The sequence below is a fragment of the Diuraphis noxia genome, unplaced genomic scaffold (assembly GCF_037042655.1).
Source record: "Diuraphis noxia isolate RWA-SAM2 unplaced genomic scaffold, SU_Dnox_SAM2 contig0002, whole genome shotgun sequence".
Classification (NCBI taxonomy): domain Eukaryota; kingdom Metazoa; phylum Arthropoda; class Insecta; order Hemiptera; family Aphididae; genus Diuraphis; species Diuraphis noxia.
This window is the reverse complement of record NW_028301712.1, coordinates 86,926,651-86,949,776: the sequence shown is the minus strand read 5'-3', so window position 1 is coordinate 86,949,776 and position 23,126 is coordinate 86,926,651. Positions and strand designations below refer to the sequence as shown.

The 23,126-nt window shown below is 25.5% G+C and overlaps 1 protein-coding gene across 1 annotated transcript in view; it reads left to right on the top strand.

Annotated features, from left to right (window-relative positions):
- Window positions 1–23,126, top strand: part of wake (ankyrin repeat and fibronectin type III domain containing protein wide awake) — a 180,537-nt gene that overhangs the window by 30,632 nt on the left and 126,779 nt on the right. The window contains exon 4 of the mRNA XM_089221303.1: window positions 19,931–20,114. Within this exon, the coding sequence (XP_089077429.1) occupies window positions 19,931–20,114 (184 nt within the window). The remainder of the gene's footprint in view (window positions 1–19,930; window positions 20,115–23,126) is intronic.

Below are 23,126 nucleotides of genomic sequence, written 5' to 3'. Positions count from 1 at the left end.
TATTATTATAAATACAATTTATATTATTCAAGAATATCTTTTTTATATTTATAAAATAAACACTCAGATAGATAAAGCGTGAAGTGCTAAGTATAGACTAAATTATAATTCTAAAGGATTTTTTCGTTTCTCTCAAGTTTTTCATTTTTTTCAGCCAACTTTGTCAAAATGGTTATCTGTTTCGTTTGAATAAACATAAATATTTATAGTTGATTAATATATTTTACTCTTTTCATTAATAATGCAAAACGTCATTATATTAAAATTTTTGAAATTTCATCAATTGCTGCTGTTTATTTATTTATTTTTATGGTTAGGGCTTCGACAACTGAGGTCATTAGCCTGGGGAACTGTAGGGGAAGGTACTGTAAGGTTTTAACTCGTGGGTTTTTTTGGCAGAATTTTGAATGGGTACCCGTGGGTTTCTGCCATGCCCGGTTGGGGGCCGGCGGCCTCTCTCTCCAGACATCGCGAAATGCCCAAATAGCGATGCCGCCCGTGACCGAGATTCGAACCGGCGACTGCGTGCGTCGCAACCTATACGCCTTAGTCCACTCGGCCACTCCACCCCCGTTATTTATTTTGTGATGTCGTTAACTGTTCGATTTTAGAGTCGAACCAAATATTAAACAGTTCAAATAACAATTAAATCAGAATTCCAATTAAGTATGTAGATGAACGATACTATATTATTATGATTATTGATTATTTTATTTGGTAATTGATTAATTTTTTTTGAAGAATGAATATTCAAAAAAAAAACAATTTTTAGGTTCATGTTTGATAAAATTCTTTAAAATAATAAAATGTTTGTTTTTTATTTATTAACTATAGTAAGTCTCTTTAATACATAGACAATATACAGTTTTATCATAGTTCAAATATTTAACAGAAGTAATGTCGTGAAAGTCAGTTACCTAATTAGTTAGTTGTTACTTAATACTTGTTAATTCATACAAAATGCAAGGTGTAGAAAATACAATAAAATTTGATTTTAGATTTTTAGATGCCTGAATAGAATAAAAAGACTATATTAAATAGATATGCTTATGATTTCCATTATATTATCAAGATAAAAGTTTTACTCGGTTATCATCAAATTTACATTTTTTTCGAAAATTGTGAGATATTAAATAAGTTTTTATAACGCGCGCATATTATGTTTATTGATTTTTTAATTCAATTGGCTAAGTATAGAAATGTATATTGATGATTTATTATTAGACAGGTGTTTTATACAGAAATGTTTTATATAATGGATTTCTTCTACATATATTGAATAACAAATTAAAATTAAAATACCTATTCAAAGATATTTGAACTTGGATTTCTCCAAATTAGGAATAGTGAATATTATAAAATATTATATGTTTTTAATTTTGATGTGAAAAGATTTTTAATATTGGATTAAGTAATTGTGTTTTACTATACCGAGGTTAATCTATAATTCTAGGCTTAATTTAACAAATATAATTGAATTAAAAACACAAAAGTTTAACATCAACAATTATTTCTGAATCCTTGATTTAGGAAGATCAAAATACATTATAACGTACCCTAAACTTTTGCATAAATAAAAGTTTATATATTGTTTTGTGAAAGAATATAAACTATTATTTGTTAACTTAATAGATAATACAAGTATACACCATTTGAAATACATCATTGGAAAATACTATAAATTGTATCAAATAATAACAAAATTAGTCAATTTTTCAATATGTTGACATTTAATTGTTTTAAATAAAAATTTCATTCTCAGAAAATAACAGATTATTAGAATTTTGTATAGGAAAAAGCAATTATATTACTATTGAAGAAGAACGATTTTCACAAAATACACCAAAATTACTAAAATTTAACTTGAAAAACAAATTTTATGTTTAACAATTTTACATCTTCAAGTTCAGAAAAAATTAAACCAAGATAATAAAAGTCAGCAAAGCCAACTTTTTTAAGTTTATGAATCAAGAGTTGATTGGCTATTCTATCAAAATCTTTTTCAAAGATAGCTTATAGAATAAACTTATACTGTTTATAAGTTTTATTGGAGGAAAAGTTAAAAATAAACGGTTTAAAAGAGATTAAATTAATAATGCTATATTTATCGCTGTGGAAATAGTGTTGCTCAAGGATGAGTTAAATAGAGGTGAGTTTTAAATTTAGATTCTTAGGGGATATTTTAAAAGGAAAACAAATGAATATAGTGTCTAAATTTATCACTTTACGAAAGTTGGGTTGATGGATGTGGATTCCCAGAAAAAGGGAAGAGGCAAAAAAGGGAAGTATGAAAAAAAAAATTTTAGTGAGAGGAAGAATAAATCTGCAGAAATTCAAAAATATGGGTGACAAGCAATACTAATATATGTTTTATAATTTAATTTATGGAGTTTATCAATTCATTTGATTTTACATTTATTAAAAGGTTAAATGAACTAATCTACTATATAATATGATGTTCACATAAACTTAAAATAAACTTTAATAGACAAATTTTTATCGAACAGATACAAGATAACGTCTCTATAAATAAAGAATGTTTGACTTTCATTAGCAGTCTTACATTCCAGTGATGAAAAATTTGGAAGACCAAAGGATGACCTTAACATTTTTGTAAAAAAATTAAAAAACAAAATTGACTGGAATAATTTTATTGAGCATTTAACCAATACGTTTGATAATCATTTTAACTACAAAGCTTACATCAGCTAAATTATTAGAAAATTTTAAATAATTATCATGCAATTTACAATTTTTAACTAATATAGCTCCTCAGGTCCTTCCGTGTTAGACGAAACTTTAATTAATGTTAGGATTTGAATATGTATAAGATTTTCCTTTGATACTTAAACTATATTCTGATAGGTTTTGATTTAATAGATGCAGAAGAGACTGAGTTGACTGTAATTATATTCCAAAAAACTTTAATAAATCTTTAACAAAGGTTGCATCTTTCACAAAGTTATTAAATAGTGTTAATATAGTAATATATTTTTTTGTTTCTCTTGTCTATCAATTAGCTAGGAAATTAATTCAATGTTTATGGTATCGTAAAGGTTTATTCTTAGCTACGTATTGCATTAATTTTCCCAATATCATTAATAATTTTAAGTTCAAAGATTCACTTTCATTGGATACAGTATGCTTAATAGAATATATATGGAAATTAACTAGAAACCGGTAAGTTCGTTAAACTGTTTAGTAAATTACAAACGTTTTTCATAAACAGCATTAATAGACACAATAAGTTAATTTTCATATGATTACATGTAATTTACAGATTTAATTAGTAAGTACATTTTCACTTCCATAATGTAATTTGATCTTAAAAATCAGGGTTTGATTATTCTAGTTTAATTCTCATCTGATTTGTTGAATTCATTTATATAATAATGTGTTTTTTCTTTTTTCATGTAATATTAACTTTATCAAAGGCATGAAATATGAAGATAATTATTATTAATAATAATATTATATATTTTATAACTTATGGTATTTATGAACTGATAAAAACAAAATTTTGTATATTTATTATTTATATGTTATCTAACTTTATGGCTTACAAATATATAGATATTTTTTGTACGGCATATTTATTTTATTTTCCTATATATTTTAAGTTAATACTGCTAAAATTAAATTTGAAATAAAAAATATCTAAATAAAACTATTTTAGTCTAATGATTCAAATTTTAATTTTATAAAGTAAATGTAGACTATAGTAATGAACCATGTATGAAATAATAAAATGGAAATATTTTTGTGAGTTTAGTCAATAAGGTTTGTAATTTGGTCATTCATATTTTATAGATCGCTTTATTTATGTTATGAATAGATGAAATTATATTATAAGTAATTTTCCATGTTAACATAATATCTTTTGAATAGCAATCGATAATCTTTCTTTATTTTATCCTAAAGTAGACATGTACGTTTTTATATTACGTACCAAAAGAGTTCAATATTCAAATGCGATTACTATTAAAAATGAAAATTTACAAGAATCACAATAATTATTAATATCACACCACGTGCGAATCTTATTACTTAAAGTTTTACTGAAGTCATTGAGTTTTGTCAGCAGTTATTGTTCTAGTATTATATTAAAAAAATCAAATTTAAATTAGATTATTAAAAACTATTTAAATTTACTAAGAAGAATAATATACATTTAGAAAAAAGCGGGTAAGTCGTGGATATCGCTCTACTGTACAGTAGGTTACTGTAGTGGAAGGAATTAAATTTGAATCCAATGATATTATATCATTGTATATGAAAAACGATTCTGAGCGGAGACGGTTTATCTGTCTAGGATATATTATAGATTATAAAAAATTTTCAAATCTTAGATATAAAAGGAAAATTTTTTATGAATTTCTAGCTTAAAATAATTTGCGAATTTTCGTAATTTTTACGTATTTAATCAATATTTGAACTTCAAATGCTAATAAAAAAAAATTGTGCGTATGTATTCTTATAATTTTTTAATCACTATAAGAATAACTTATGAGGAACTTTGTATTCAATTTTCAAGTATTTTGATAGGGCCGAAAAAATTTTATCAACCCTTCAAAAGAATTTTTCAGAAAAATTGAAAATTTCAGTTGTCTAATAATATCTCAAAAAAAGTCAAAATATTTTTAAAATTAAATCATGTAAATAAAATGCCAATCCAAATAACTGATAAAATTTTCACGTATCTACGACTTATACTTTTTGAATAATAACAAATATTTAAAATCGTTTCAGGATAAATCGTTATCGTAACGCTATTTCGTAAAAATTTAAATTCAAACGCACCTCAAATTTTTTCTATAATGATGCTTCGAGTTTTCTCTATAGTTATTTGAAGGAAAACTTATGGAAAACTTAGTGTTGTATTCTTAATCCTTAGTTATAAACACAAAAATTTTTATGATTTTTCAGCTTCAAAATTACTTGCAAATTTTCGCATTTTCCACAGATTTCGTAAAAATTTGAACTATAAACGCTTATAAAAAAAATTGTGACTAACGATTTTTAATTGTTTTTAGATACAATAAGAACAACTTATAAGGGACCTTGTATTAAATTTTCAAGTTGTTTTGGTCGTCCAACATTTTTTAACCGACACTTCAAAAAAAAATTCTCAAAAAAATCGAAAATTTCAGTGGTCTATAAATAACTCAAAAAAAATCAACTAAACTGTATATAGATAACACTTACATAAACATTTCGTGAAAATTTCAAGTATTTACAGTGATTAGTTTTTGTATTACAACCATATAAAAAAATCAATTTGGTCGAAAACTGGTTTTGCGTAAAAATTCCAGTTTTTCTGTCATTTTTTTTTTTCTCGATTTTTTTGAAAACTGTTGGAAAATGTTTATTTTTGACCTGTATAATGCACCAAGGATATTCACTTTTACATCAGAAACCACCCCCGAAGTTTGAAATTGAAGTATTATTTTGACTACTTATGTTGTACACAGACACACAAAAAAAACACACATCATTGTAAAATCAATACATTCATCAATCCGTTCAGAATCTAAAATCAACTTTTTAATATCCTTTTGGAAATCATTAATTTAATTAGATGACTTCAATATATAAGATATTGTTATTATTTTCGTGACCGAAATAGTTAACTATTTGTTATAATCGATAATAGCGTACTACTTACAATTATTTAATATTAATTATTAATTATTATATGATATGCACCATACAACCCGCTAACATAATGGTGTTCGGTAGAAACTGGTGACGTATTATATCACATCACAAAATTTCAACTAAACAAGGATCTTAACTTTTACATCGGAAACCACCCCTAAAGTTTGAAATCGAAGCATTATTTCGTTTAGTTATGCTGTACACAGACACAAAAAAAAAATAAAACAAAAAAAAAACAAAACAAAACACACATCATTGTAAAATCAATACATTCATCACTTCGTTCAGAATCTAAAACTAATAATGATCAAAAATTGCAAATACCTATGAATAGTTCAACTTAAGTCGAACAATTTTGAAAATTGCATGGTGGATAGAATATACTTATATAAACATTCGGTGAAAATGTCATGTATCTATGGTCATTTGTTTTAAAATTACATCAAAATCCAAAATCAATTTTATCGAAAACTGATTGTGCGTAAAATTTCCCGTTTTCTCTTAATTTTTAGTTTGTTTATCCCGATTATTTAGAAAAATATTGAAATTTTTTACTTTTGCCCCACCAAAGTACCAACTAGATTTGGTGGAAACGGACATCGCCCGGAATAAGATGCATTTTTTTTATTTTGAAAGGTGTTACATAATAATAATAGAAAAGGTTTAATAACAATAAATGTCTAAATTATATGAGTATAATTATAATAAAGTTGTGTTTTTTTCAAATGTTTAAATAAGTTTGTCCAGTCCTGTCTCCTGGAGGAACACTTATATGTCGGGTGATTGCAGAACAGGTTCCAGTATGTCGTATAAATCGCTGAATAGACGATTGCGATTTCTCGCATCGAGATAATATTTATATTATTTATTGAAATAGGTTCTATTATTTACATACTTCGATGCATATTATTTTATGATATGTCAACAATTTCTCAGTCTTAAAAAGTTACAATTAATTAACTGAAAAAAAGTTCATTGTTTAGTATAACTTACAATTCTGTATTTTTTGGAAGAGTAAGTGAACTATTTATTTAGTGATTATTTTTATAAAATTAAAATAATAGGTTATATGATCAATGATCAATGATAGACTACTGTCGAATTATGATTTCTTATTAGTTATTTCTTATACACACATATTTATGCTTAGAACAAAACATTGATTTATTAGTTATAAATAATTATATACTAGCAATTAATACAAATAGTGATTGTTTAGTAAGGCTCATTGCTGATGTTTCAATCAAAACAAAACAGTTAATTGTTTAAAATTATTTATGATTTAAACACCATCTCTAATTTATTTAATATGTTTATCGAATACAATTTACTGTAATGTTTTTATTACCTAATTTTATATTATGTTTTATTGTTTGATTGTTAGAATATCAATATACCTACCTACTTCAAAATCAGGTATTACTTTTCTTTATTTATGCAACTAATTTACCTGTGGATAGCCGGAAACCTTTGATGTATTCCTTTTACCAACAGTAAGTTTATTACCTTCTATAGGTAGGTACAATAAAATATAAGGCATATACATAAAAGCTTTTAAACGGTATTAAAAAGTGATTTAGTTTAAAATATATGAAATATTATATAAAGAAAAACGGAATATTTATAATATATATTAGCATAATATATACATATGAACACCACAATCAGCTTTTAAATACGTCTGATGATTTGTTTTAAGAAAATAGAAATTTTAATAATTCTAGTTTTCCTACTAATAGACTATGAAATAAATTTATTCAAAATTAAAAATGTATCAAATTTTTTTTAAATATTTTTAATTCATAGACAAATTATAAATTGTTAAAGCTTCGATTCTGTCAATACGTTTTTATTAAAAGTAATATTACAACTGTAAAATATATTTACAGAGGTATAAAAAGGAAGTTAAATGAAATGTATATAAATTTAAAGGTTCCATTTTATTCAACAGAATATACATTAAACTATATATTTTTGTTACTTCAGTATTTTATTTTATTATCATTTAATATCTAGAATATTTTTATATTAGACCATATCATAAATGTTTAAGTTATTGGTATACATTTATACTTTTACTTAATACAATTTGAGTGCGAAAACATTTAATGACCGTAATATTATATTTTCTACTGATATATCTTATTGAAGTGTGATGAATGGTATTAACACATCATATAGGCTACAAAAACAACAAATGTGGAGTTTTGGTATATTGTGAATGGAATGTCATTTTTCTATAACATCGTGCTAACAAATCATATTAATTCTGATATAAAATAAATATTGGTATTTAAATTACATTATGTTTTTCGATTTATATGTATTTAGAGATCATATCTAGCTACAATTGTTACTGAGATAGATTGAATATAACGAAATGAATATTATAATATAATTATTAGTGTGACTTTCAATTCCATATATTTATTATTATTAAATTGTATTTTTTTTAAAGGAAAATCTTCTATAGTCAACTTCACTTACTTCGTGGAATTCTGAAATCAAAATTAGCTTTTCACATAATTTTTATACGATTACGATTTATAAATCTCTATTAAGACCTATTTGAACCTATGGAATCAAAATTTGGGGTTGTGCAAAACCATCCCAATTACGGGATAACTTTTCAAGTTTTCCCATGTATCACTCTTCCCATTATTTCTTCTGCTCCTTGGTACGTATCCAATTCCACGCTTCAAAATGACTTTAAAATAGAAATATTGAACCAATTAACCACTAAAAATTATTCTTATTATTCTAGACTAATCGCTGAACTTGCATCAAACTCACTTCTTGGTAATCCCATACACTGGTTCAAAAAGAAATGGTGTCATGATTTATTGATTAATTGATGGTATAAAAATAAATAAATAAAACAATATTGGGTACTATCACTGAATAGCCTCCCTCTTCATATAATGAAATATAATATACAACGCAATGATAATTCTTGTATATTTTATTTTTGATTTTATTCTCTAATTTACTTATTATGCCTTATTGTAGAATAGATTGTAAATATTATTTTTTAAATTAAATTAAAAAAACTGTACACAAACTAAGTGTCTTATTAAATTCAACATTTAACCTATTCAACAAATCGTACGAGTTAATAAATAATTTTTCGATCGTAAATCGAATAGAAATGAAATGTAAAAAAAAGTAATATAATACGTGCAATGGGCAAATGTGTAATAATTAACAATAAGCAAAATATTCTGTTTTACATATTTGAATTGATGTTGTTGTGGTATCCATATTCCATACACCGTGTAGGTACATAATAACATATTTAGAAAATCAATTAATGTGATAAATAAATAATTATATTCATTTATAAACACACCGTAGTATATACCAGTAGCTGTAAACTATTGAATTATTTAATTGTTGTTACCATCTCTGGTCCACGCAAAAAGTTTCAAACAACCTCCGGGAGGTGTATTTTTTGTTATTATGTAAGTACCACACACAGTGTTTCATACATGTTTTATGTATTGTATATTATAATATATATACAATAAATGATATGACGTCAGTATATTATGACTATATTAAACACCTATAAATAGTATTCGTAATACTCCTGCGGTTGACAATACGTACTGAAAATTTCAGTCTGAAATACGGTAGATCATAATAATAAAAAAATAACGTCCAACAACCTTGTTCCATTGAAAACAAAAGTGTAACACTAAATCGAAACTTAGGTACACGTGCATATCGCCCTAATAGGTATCTATGAGCTATGGCAATCAAATTATTGTGTACATATTTCAGTAGAAAAATATGGGAAATTTCTAATCGATGAATGACAATTTTCTAAAGTAAAAATAGAAAACCAATAATCGTATTATTTATTTGCCGTTCTAAAAGTTATTCAAAAACTGAACAGAATTTATTTAAAATCAGTAATTTGTCAAATCTGTAGTGTTACCATGTGTGGTGGTGTCAAATTTTTATACCATTATACCAAATATAAGATTTACAAAATCCATAATGCCTTGGTCGTACAATAATAATTTTCTTATAAATTTATTCTTAGTATTGTGTATTCCTCCCCAAAATGTTGCTATAAAATAGAGTATATCGGTCTTCAAGTGCGTAATCATTTATGTTTTCACAATATGATATATGAATATTCATAAATTACACATTTTTTCTTTAGCTCGAGATTCGAATATGCTTATTAAAAATCCAATCATTATAGCTGGTACTCATAAATGTAGCATGAAAAAATTAGTTATTTCACATGGGGGTTGTAAATGAAGAATTATAGGAAGAACTCTGACATTGAATCCAAATATCAATTCTGTTTAATTTAATGTGTAGAAAGTGTTATTTTTTCTCCTTGTTTATCAAAATTATTTTACTTTATTTTATGAAAGAAACTATGATGTTACCTTAAACATAACATTAATACTTTAATTATTATTATTTTATAATTATGATGTACATTAATTAAATTATTAAGGAATCTTAATAATGGAAATTCATACATTGAACATTTTTGATTGAAATTACCTTACGAATATAAATAAATGTAATATATATTGTAAGTCACTAGCCTGTCCACTGCTACAATCGACTCAAATTCATTGACCATTGTTCTATATAAAATATAATATTGTTGATTCTTTCTTTTTTCACTAACTTGAATTCGTATTATAATTTATTTTTAATCTGTAACCTCAGAAGTTGTTTTTGTAAAATCACCAGCAAAACATAAATTCATTGAAATTCAAATATGTTATAAAAAATGTAGGCAATAAAAAAAGAAAAAGAAATAATAATAACACCATAATAAAAATGCGGGTAAGTAGATGATGCTCTGCTGTTCAGTAGTTAACGAGTGGATTATTCTAATGAATGGTATTACATTTGAATTCAATGATAAAATATCATTATATACGAAAAATGATTCTGAGCAGAGACGGTTTGTCAGTCTAGAATATTTTATACTATATTAATTATATTGTTAAATCAAATTTATTATGTACCTGACTCGGCTGACTCACTCAATCATTCATAGTAGGTATATACAATTTATTATAAAGTATTAATATAAGTCATTAACGAATTTACTATTAATATTAGAATATAAAGTATACTCTAGAAATTGAAGTTCCCACGGGCCACGAATAATATTTTTAAATTATAACAATAGAACTTAAATTAGTATTCTTGATTATTTAGTATGTAATTTAATCCAAATTTCAACTTAAAATAACTATAAAAAAGCTTTATATTGTTTTTAGACTGTTTTTTGCTACTTACGTGAAACTTTTTTTTAAATTTTCAATTTTCAGCTATAAAATTTAAACATTTTATACATTTTTAATAACTAAAGAATTTTCAATTAAATAAATTTTGTCAAAATTCGAACTTAAAATGCTTATTTAAAAAAATGTGATTATGTGTTTCTAATATTTTTTTAATTTTCGTTGCAACAATATATTAGGAGCCTTGTATTTGAAGCTTTTTACTTACAGAATAGTATTTCACTGTAATCTATAAAAAAAATCTAAAAAGATATTTAAGATAAGATAGACTAATATAGTATCGAGTTCATCACAAGTTAATTAATTATTATCAAATACCATAATATTAAAACTTTATTATAGTATACAGTTTATAGTTCTCAACAATGTCATATTGCATAGATCATAATTCCCTATATCATAAGAAATATCATAAAGTTTTGCATTAAATAAATCAATTAGAGGCTTATATCATATTAAGAATATATTCTGAATGGTTATTTTTAGCACTATTGTAGAGGATAAAATCACAATATTTCAAAAATCAAGCATTAATTACTGGACAATTATAAAGCCGCCTTGTGCCTACTGAAATAAAAATGTTTATAATTTAGATTAACTAATTATGTATATAAAGTTTATGAAAATTAGTGTTGGTAATTAGTATACATAGTGATTTTTAATCACAATCACCCTATTTTTATGCTTAAATTATGCATATATTCAAATTTAAATTTTCGGAGTTTTTAAATAAATTCGAAGGCTATATTTTTGAATATTTAAGATTTTTTGTACCACTTAAAGATGATTCTGTGACAATAGATTTTAATAATAATAATAATATCAGATTTTATATTAATAATAATAATACATTTATGTTTTTTCAAATAAGAACATTTTTTTCACATCGCTTTGGTAATATTTTTTTTCGAGATTAAATTTTTTTAAATAATTTATTGGATCTAAATTAAAATCGAAATGAGTAATTTTTGAGTTGTATAACTTTTTGTACTAAGGATAATATGTCTATGGTAATTGGTAATGACTAATGAGTTATGTAGATATGGGAGCTTATATGATTTAAAAATGCATGTAATTAAAATTGATCAACCTATTTATATAATTCTGTAAAAGTTGTCAAAATATAATAAATACTAAATCTAATATTACATAATATAGTTAATATTATTGTTAACTCATTAGAATTTTTATTTTGAAACACCAACATTTAATAAATAATAAACAGCAAAAGTGAAGAGTTCTTGTTTGAATAATAGAAGTTTGTATCATCATAGGACAGTCCTTAAGTATATACCTAGTAAAAAAATGTCAGGAATTTAGGAATACTTAAAAATTCCGAAATATCAGAATTTTAATAAATGTACTATTAAAAGAAAAAATGGGGAAGAGTATGCTTAAAAAATCACATTGTGGAAGTACAAATGAAACTAGGATATTTCCAGGAATGTAAGAAGCTTTCACGATAGAAACCGTGACCCTCTCAATTAAGATATTCGATGACTGTGTTCCGGTCATCTACATTTTACATCTTACAAAGTTCCCATTAGTTGTTTCATCTACGGGGGCATACTAGTAAGTTGGTACCCGAAGTCATAAAGGTCGATAATTTGTAAAAGTATGATTTCTAACCTACTGACGTACTCTAAAATATATTGATATAACAATAAAGGTGTAGTCATAGACTCCTAGTTCCCTTCCAATAAATAGGTAGTACATTTTTAAGTAGTTACTCAACGATTTATACATTTTTGAACATTATTGTAAAATTGTTTGCACATTTTAAAATGCTCATAACTAGTCTTAAAATGAAAATAAATAAAGCTAGATAATGGGAAACGCTCTGTTGTGCATTAAATGTCTAGGCTCTATTAGATAGATTATTGGAGATCGTTTATAGGGTAAAAATTAATTTAAAATTCAAATTAAAAGTGTATAATTTTTGTAGTTTTGGTATGGAATTAGACAATAGCACTTATATTATGGCTATTTAAATCGTGTAATATAATGGACAATACATATAGGTAAATAGATAGTCAAACTGATATTAGACACTTTTCATTAATTTTAATTGATTTATTTGTACGGTCTGTTATTTAAGCCGAATATATTACTTAAATCGAATAAATTTGTACAAAATCGATTAATTATATCACGTACGGAACCATCTGATATCCTAACCGTTAAATGATAAAATAAAACTTATTTGTTTTTATTATGATTATTGTGCGTTGAATTTAAGACCATCATATTGTAATCATGTATTATACGTCAGACTTACGTTTGTGCGGACCAACAATCTAAACGATTAACTACAATTCTATACATTGAGTATATTTTATTTCGAATTGTTTTTCTAAATGGTTATACAGTTTTAGCATTTAAGTTTAATTAAAAATCGAAATTGATCTGCTAAAATGATTAATAGATAATCGGTTACGTTTAATTTTGAATTCATAAATTACTTACTAATGACAAATATTGCTGGGAATTATTCAGATTTACGGATTTAATTTTGTTGAGTACCTGTCTCAAAATCTAAATAATTTGGATTTTCTGATAAGTTGTAATTGGACTTTTTATTTATCAAACAATTTAACTTGATTATAATATATAACAGCTGTACTTTCATCACAGTTTGTGTTTGAAGTTTTATAAGTTATAAGTTATAGCCAACTAAAAATCTGATTCACTTGTTTAAATGAGTTCTTTAAGAACATAGTTATTTGATTTAGCTAACTAATTAAATGGAAATCATACATCGGAAATCTCGAAAACCCTTATGCTTTCACAGTATATATGTACTTACTGATTGAAACTATGGGAACATTACTACAGTGATTTATAATTTGCCCTTTATCTCATATAATATTACCGAAAATATTAATTTTGTATCGCTTAAAACCGTGAAGTAAAATCTATGAGTCACTAACAATTCCATATGGTGACTTATCGAAAACGATTACAAAGTCGAGTCGGTCTCAACGAACTTACTACGCTACAATTAATTTCGTCGTACGAATGGAAACCTATTTTGCGTATTGCGATACGTGTGTGGAAGTCGGGGATTTTCCACGGAATCGTGTAATGTCCAGCAGCCACCGCCGTAAGTCTGCAGACAAATGTTTTACCATTCCAACAACTTTATTTACCCCTCAAAGGCTCAAACTTTTGTACATAAGCTTTACTTAGAACTCATAAATTTGGTTAGGTTTTAATAAAAAAAATAGAAGAACTGCTGTCATGACACGCTTCTCCTATGAAAATATATTCAACTAGATATGAAGACTGCATTATTTTAACAAATTTTTAAATTTTGGATGTGTTTTCTAGTATTAAGATTTTAATTTTATGTTTTTTAAATAGAATATTATAATAATGACTTAACTACAAATTTATATTTTTGAGTAAATCTTAACTATAATAATTCATTTTTTAAATTAACTAATTATTGCTTCTTTTTTATACCTATTGATTTTTAGCCTCGGTCATTACAAAATATGATTTGTTGATTGCATTCCATACCGTTACGTACCTACTGCACATCTTGTAAATTGTAACCACGCAAGCTAGTGTAACTTAAATAGATCGATTTATATTAGTTTAGTGTATAACTAAGTTTGAGTTTCCTAATATTATTATAATAATAAACTATTTTTATTCATTGTCTTGATATATTTTCTTAGAGTCATATAATGATATAATTTTGTAAACAAAATAAAATATTACAGCATAATACATCACTGAAATAATAGAAGTTAGGTACCTACATTATGTTAGATATTATGTTTCATTTAATTTAGACCCTTTTAAAATGACTACGATATTTTATATTCGCTGAGATAAAAGGATTGTCTGCTTTTGAAACTATTATAATAATAATAATATAGCGTATAATGTTTTGAGAGCTAAATACTGTTCACTTTGAAACTACTGCTTTTATATAGCTTTTGGTTTTGCAGAAATAATATGTATTTTGAACAAGTTCAACATAAGACATTTGTAAATATTAAAGTTTATATTATACATCAGTTTTATTTATTTTTACAGCAACATTTTGTTTAGAAAAATATCTATAGTTAAAAATACATTTTATTATGTTAGACCATGTACCTAATGACCACAATCAAATTATTTTTTAATATTTATATTAGTAATTTACCTTCACGTTTTAATAGAATATTCAGCAGAATAATAACATTTTTTTAACTCGCAATAATACCAAAGCGATATTAAATGATTAATGTAAAATTAAGTTTAAAAAAAATCTTTTGGTTAGTTGATGATTATTTCCCATTTTATAGTAATATTTTGGATATGTTAGAAATCATAATCTGCATGTATTAAATTGTATACATCTATATCATTTTTATTAATTTAAGTTTAATGAGATATTTTGTTATTAACAACATTTTAAATTAAAAAAAAACATTTTCAAAAAGAAGAAAGCATATATTTTTAAAAATAATTTTTGTTGTAGTCATTAAGTATATCATTCTATGAATCATACACATTTATAATATATTTATACATCTCGAATAAGTTAGTATGAGAAATATTTGAATATTAAAAGAGTAAGATATAACTGCCATATAAATTATTACTATTTCATATGGAAATCAATTGATTCACGTGATATGACTTATACCTACTTCTAAAAAGGTTTTTTGAAGTTAAATGTTCTTTCGAGTACATTAATTATTATGCATTTGAACTTATCCACTACAGGAGTTATCCGTGACTACATAATTATATGTATAACACGTATTTATTAATCAATAGTTAGTACTTCGAAACAGAAACCGGCTCTAAGCCTTTCTATGCGAGTATAAATAGTTACAAATAACAGTAAGAGTTCACAGCGGTGTATATAATGTAGTTTACATAACATTAATGTAATGTAGTGGCATATTATGCATATTATTATATATTATTACCTAACAGTTTGATTTATGGATCACTTGCCAAAATCATAAGTAATGGTTGATTTATTGTATCCGTTTTTAGGGGCGTAAGCAAGAGCAATTTTTCAATAGACTTGAACGGGGCTGGTATTGTGTGTTTTTTTTTTTTTGATTCTGTGTAAATGAATGTAATGGTTTAACAATAGTTGTATTTTTATTTTTGTGTTGAGTGTTGACACCTCCTTTATCGGAGCAGTACAAATTTTTCAATCTTAACCTTGTGGGGATTTTTGATGGGAAATCGAATCTAGTCAGTACTCACTTTTAAAGGGGGGGGGGAGATCAGAAAATTATCAGTACTTTTTAAAATCAAAGGAAAAAAACAACTTCAAAAAATTACAGGAAAACAAAAATATTTACGCAAAATAAATTTTTGACACTGTCGATAACCTTTTAGATTCTGAGCGGAGCGATGAATGTATTGATTTTACCATGATGTGTTTTTTTTTTTCGTGTCTGTCATCACGTTTTGGGGCAGTAAAAATGATTCGATTTTTGACTTCAGTACCTCGTTCGATCAGAGAGTGAATCTAGTTGGTACTTTGGGGGGTCGTCAAAAGTAAAAAATTCTTAATACTTTTCTAAATAATTGAGAAAAACAAACTAAAAATTAAGGGAAAAACGGTAAATTTTACGCACTCTCATTTTTCGACAAAATCGATTTTGGTTTTTGATGTAACTTTAAAACAAATGACCATAGATACATGAAATTTTCACCTAATGTTTATATAAGTATATTCTATCCACCATGCAATTTCCAAAAAATTTCGACTTAAGTTGAACTATTCATAGGCATTTCAAATTTTCGATCATTATTAGTTTTTTTTTAATTAATATCGATAAAAATTTATTTGTTAGGCAGAAAAGCTTGAAAATTTAATACAAGGCTCTTAACATATTGTTACAATAGCAGTTGAAAAATAAAAGAAATTCATAGTCACAATTTTTTTTTATAAGCATTCAAAGTTTGAATTTTGACAAAATACGTAAAAATCACGAAAATTCACAAATTATTTTAAGCTAGAAATTCATAAAAAATTTTCTTTTTAAATCTAAGATTTAAAAATTTAATACAAGATTCCTTACAAGTTTTTCAATCTTTATCACAAATTAAAATTCCACCGGAAATTCAAATTAAATTTTTATGAGCATTTGAAATTTAAATTTTTACAACATTGGATTTTCTCTTTTAGCGATTTCCTTATTTTGGTGTAACTCTAAAACAAATTACCGCAGATAGTTGAAATTTTGACTGAATGTTTAAATAGGCGTTTTATATAATTGATAAAATTTTCAAAATATTTAGATTTGTTTTGAGCTGTTTACTGACATTTTAATTTTTCAACTTTTTTAGTTTTTTTTTCTATAAATATCGATAAAAATTTATTTGTTCGGTAGAAAAGCTTGAAAATTTAATACAAGGCTTCTAACACATTGTAACAATAGAAGTTAAAAAATATTAAAAATTTGTAGGCACGATTTGTTTTTTATAAGCATTTAAAGTTCAAATTTTGACAACATATGTAAAAATCACGAAAATTCGCAAATTATTTCAAACTAGAAATTCATAAAAATTTTTCTTTTTAAATCTAAGATTTGAAAATTTTTAATAATCTATAATATATCCTAGACAGATAAACTGTCTTTGCTCAGAATCGTTTTTTGTATACAATGATATAATATCATTGGATTCAAATTTAATTCCATCCATTACAGTAACCCACTTGTAACCTACTGTACAGCAGAGCGACATACTTGACTTACCCGCTTTTGTTTTTGTTGCAATTAAAATAAAACAACTGTAGAGACTTTGAAAATTTGAAATTTGAACCAATTTAATATTAAATAATAATTTTCTTGAAGTTATTTAACTATTAATATAACACTTTTGTGCCATTCATATACGTTCGTCAAGTACAGTATGTCCTACCAAATGATAATGCATAATATGTTAGCGTTAATGTGTGAAATTCAGTAACTCTATAGTAACTAAATAGTCTATAATAACTAGTTATTCTATAGAATTTCGGGTAATTTCAGTTAATGTATTTAATGAATCCATAAATACATACATTAATTATCTTACTCTATATGTTAACTAGATATTTTATGAACTAACAACAACGGTTTAATTAATGTATTTTAAACTATGAATCTACCTATACTATGTGTCCCAAGAAACAGGACACACTTTATCACCCATTACCCTATAAATGTCTTTCAATTATGTTTGCTTTATGGTATAATTTAAAAATATTATTACCAAAGGGTATAATAATCGTCTTGTATATTAATATTCTGTATTTTAAATTCATTGAAGAAGACAATAATGAACGGAGGAGATGTAGACTGTGTTTGATTGTTTTCTTTTCTGTTTTGTGTGTTGGGCCCAGGTAAGTCTTTTATCTTAATGAACTCCTAAGTCCTGAGGATTTGGTTACATTTTGCCATTTTGGATAGTAATTGGCAAATTTATTAAATTTAAATATTTGTTTTTAATTATTTTTTCTGTTCGTATATTTGCTTCTAGACATCTTGATGTTATCAAATGATTGTTATTATTAAGTAATACATTTTGTACTATTTATAAATTGTTATTCCATTTTATTGTTACACATTATGAAATAACATAATGTAAACAAGTATTTTCAGGAAAAAAATTCTAAATTTCTATTTTACTTTTTTTAACAATATTACATATAGATTTTTATTTACAATTTATTTTACATAAATTACAAACAAACTTACAACTCAACACAACGAAGGGACTTATCTAACTAAGTCCCGGTCGACATAAATACAATATAAATTTCATACATTAGTGAAAACCAAACTGGTGTTCTACATAAAACTGTGTAGTTTATACATTTACAAGTATAATTAGGAGTTTTATAGAATAACATATCACATATATGTTTCCTTTAACATATATACTTGAAACCTACTATACAAAAGAATGACTTAACTATTCAATGTTTTATAATTCAAGATCATTGGTTATTACTATGTATTTCTTTGCACAGACAAACAAAATTATTTTTGAGTTAATAACCAAGTAACAATGAATACTAGATTTTTATTATCCATCGATAAATCATTTATTACATTTCACTTAAAGCGTAATTGATTTAAAAAATGTATGGAATTCTATTATTGCTATGCTATCAAGCATATTAACATACTCCAATAAAAAAGTTAACAAATATTTAGAATTATAATATTTTAATCAAATATGCAAGTACAGAGGTAACATAGTATTTCTACAACTAAAGTTCTGTACCAATATAATATTATTAATATTATACCTGTATAAGTTATAGCATATAGATAATATGTCAGAGTATATATGATAGTATATATGATCATGAGTCAGCAAGTAGTTTCTATTGGAGTCCGGAAGATTAAAATAATAAATACATGAGGCCCAGAGAAAAAAATCTTTAGAACATTTTTATAGTTTTATAATAGCAATTTTATGAAGATAACAACATTTGTAAGTTATGTTGATGGTACAGTTTTTTAAGCAAGTAATCTGGATTCGGAATAGTGTAAAATGGTGATATAGGTATAATTGAACTATTAAATAATTTTATACCTCGACATGGTTAAAAATGATAACGTGTTCTATAATGTTAATCATGCTTAAGGTATAAACTAATTAAAGATTAATTTCATCAAAAACCATGACATTTTAATGTTACGTCTTCGATCATACAATAATGCGTATAATTTTGTGAACTTTTATGTAGTTTAATTATGTTTCTTGAATTTAACTTTATCACGTTAAACTAACACTAAACCAGGTAAAAAGTAAATGTGATCACTGCAAGAGTATACACCACAAATACAGTTATATATTTGAAAATGAGCAATATTAATCCGTATAATTTCATGGTGAAAAATAAATAATAAAGTTCACGTCCGAATAATATTTTTGCTTTGAAATACCTTTTTACTACCTAATAAATGCTGGATGATTAATTACGACAAAATTGATAATTTTTTTATAACTTGATTTTTTTCCAGGTAATTTTGGTGCTAAGAAATCTGTTAAGTCCTCGACAAACGTATTCCGTTCTCCATGCATCAAATTCTCTCCGGTTGCATCGCCTAGCAAGTGTGGAAGGTCTAACAAACACCAAAACCATAACGTAGCTAACCGCCGACGAAGCAGTGACGAAAAAGATACGCGAACTATATATTTAAACGAGTATGATCATATTTTTTTCTCGATTTGCTTTTAGTTTCCTACCCAACGTGTTGTTTTGGTATATATTATTATACGTTTTTATACGACATTTTCAATTCAAAGACAGCCCCGTGTTTATCATAAGCTGTAATTATTTAGCTATATATTTCCATATTGATACTAAGCTCTCAACTCTTTAAATGCAATACGCTACATATTATAACGATATTCTCACTAGACGAACCTGACGAACATGATCATTACTAGAAATGAAGGGTTATCTTTATTTGTAAATAAATGAAGTATTGTGAATTATATACTTAAATTATTGAAAACTTATTTAATGTTGTGTTAGATATGTATCCGACTTAATGAAATAAACTATATCGAATCCTCTATAACTTTCATAATACTATGTGATTTAACAATAGTTTTCTAAGACATTAACGTTTTTGTGTCAAATTTTAATTAAAACATTAATAAATACCCATTTTATTATGTTATGATCTTCAATAATATTATAATTTTTATACTAACAATAATATTCTTTTTGAAATATTTTAATAAATTAAAAATAAAAAGGTTTATTTAAAAACCAATGTGCTTAAAACATTTCATAAATGTCGTTTATAGTTGAAATTATAAGAAGACGAAAAAAAAATGTTTAATTTAAATATATCATTGCATATATATCTGCTGTGGTATTTTCAAATTTTCATCATGTGTAGGTTATCTGATGCGTTGGTATTTTCCACTATCATTTAAAACCCAGCCCTCACTAGAAAAATCTTCGTCCCCTATGAGATTAAATGTTTGACTTTTTTTCATTCACTGTGAGGTCTATCTTAAGAATAGTTTTTTTTGAAAAACGAGTTAACATACATTTATTGGTTTCATCAGCTGCCCGCGTGAGTGCAGCTAGTACACGCTTTGGCCCGGTCTCTTTGATCTTTAAGCCAGAATGAAGGGTAAAATTAGAAATATAAAATGCCTGATTGGTGATGGAGCGCAGTATTTTGTTTTGAACGGTTTATATATTGTTAAGATTGGATTTTAGATTCTGAACGAAGTGATGAATGTATTGATTTTACGATGATGTGTGTGTTTTTGTGTCTGTGTACAGCATAACTAGTCGAAATAATGCTTCGATTTCAAACTTTAGGGGTGGTTTCCGATGTAAAATTGAAGATCCTTGGTACATTATACAGGTCAAAAATAAACATTTTCCAACAGTTTTCAAAAAAATCGATTTTTTTATATGGTTGTAATTCAAAAACTAATCACTGTAAATACTTGAAATTTTCACCAAATGTTTATGGTAGTGCTATCTATATAGTTTAATTTTCAAAAATTAAATTTTGACTTTTTTTGAGTTATTTATAGACCACTGAAATTTTCGACTTTTTTGAGAATTTTTTTTTGAAGTGTCGGTAAAAAAATGTTGGACGACCAAAAAAACTTGAAAATTTAATACAAGGTTGAATTTAAAAATATTTTGACTTTTTTTGAGATATTATTAGACAACTGAAATTTTCAATTTTTCTGAAAAATTTTTTTGAAGGGTTGATAAAATTTTTTCGGCCCTATCAAAATACTTGAAAATTGAATACAAAGTTCCTCATAAGTTATTCTTATAGTAATTAAAAAATTATAAAAATACATAGGCACAATTTTTTTTTATTAGCATTTGAAGTTCAAATATTGATTAAATACGTAAAAATTACGAAAATTCGCAAATTATTTTAAGCTAGAAATTTATACAAAATTTTCTTTTTAAATCAAAGATTTGAAAATTTTTAATTGTCTATAATATATCCTAGACTGACAAATTATCTCCGTTCAGAATCGTTTTTCGTATACAATGATACCTATCATTACATTCAAATCTAACCTACCCTAGTCAGAGGTCCACCCCACCACCTAATGTACAGCTCTTTTTAACATTGCTCCAAAGTTGTAGACCATATTTCCACATAGGCTTAATTAAGGATTTGTAAATGAGCAGTTTTATATTTAATTTAGTATATTTTTGATAACAATATTTTTAGCAACCAGACACGTGCATTTAAAGCGAGTTTTTTCCTCTGCGTGGGCGCTCAGGTGAGAGGCCGATCAATAGTTAGCCCTAAGTATTTAACCAATTGGGATGAAGAGATAGGTATATCATCTAAGATAACTTCAGGTTAGGAGGCAAGACGAAAAGTAAAGGTAGTGTGAAGCGATTTGGATTGGTTTATTTTGACTCTCTATTTAGCGTACCAGTTTGACATTAAATTAAGGTGATATTGTAGATTTTGGGAAGCAGAAATTGGGTCTTCGTGTATTGCTACAATTGCCTCATCATCTGAAAACTCTGCTACAGTAGTGCTTAAAGAGGTAGGTTGATCGACATCGAATATGTTTTATAATATTGGTGATAGTAATATGCCACCTTTGGGAACTTCTGCATTGATTTTTGCAATGTTTGAAAAAGACAAACCAAACCTGACTTGTAGGTAAGTGACGATTGGTTAGATATGACTTAATCAGCACAGTAGAGATTTTCGATAAATTTTAAATGTCTTGAAATATTCTGATTAAATGGGTTTCCAAATAATTCTTTTTTTACCTTTTTTTTACCTGTCTCTTCTGAATTTCTGATGTAAATTTACATATTATTACCAAGGCAGAATTTATTGGAACCGAAAATTCAGCTAAATCAATACCTAGTTTTAAATACAAAAACAGAGTTCCTACACTTACATACTAAATACTTTAAAATAATCAGATCGCACAAGATGTTTAGCACAGTTTCGTTGTTTAGATGAAAAAGGTTATTATTCCATCCACCAAAATTCCTCTAATGCTATCTTACTGTAGATACCTACAGGTAGTGAACAATTCATTTTTATTATCTGAATATACATAAATAAATATCCACAAAGTATGTTTAAAAAAATATCAATATATATATTTTACAACAGGTTCTAATTATTAGATAATAATATTATTATAGTTTTTTTTTTTTCTAAAAATATAATAAAAAAAGGTACG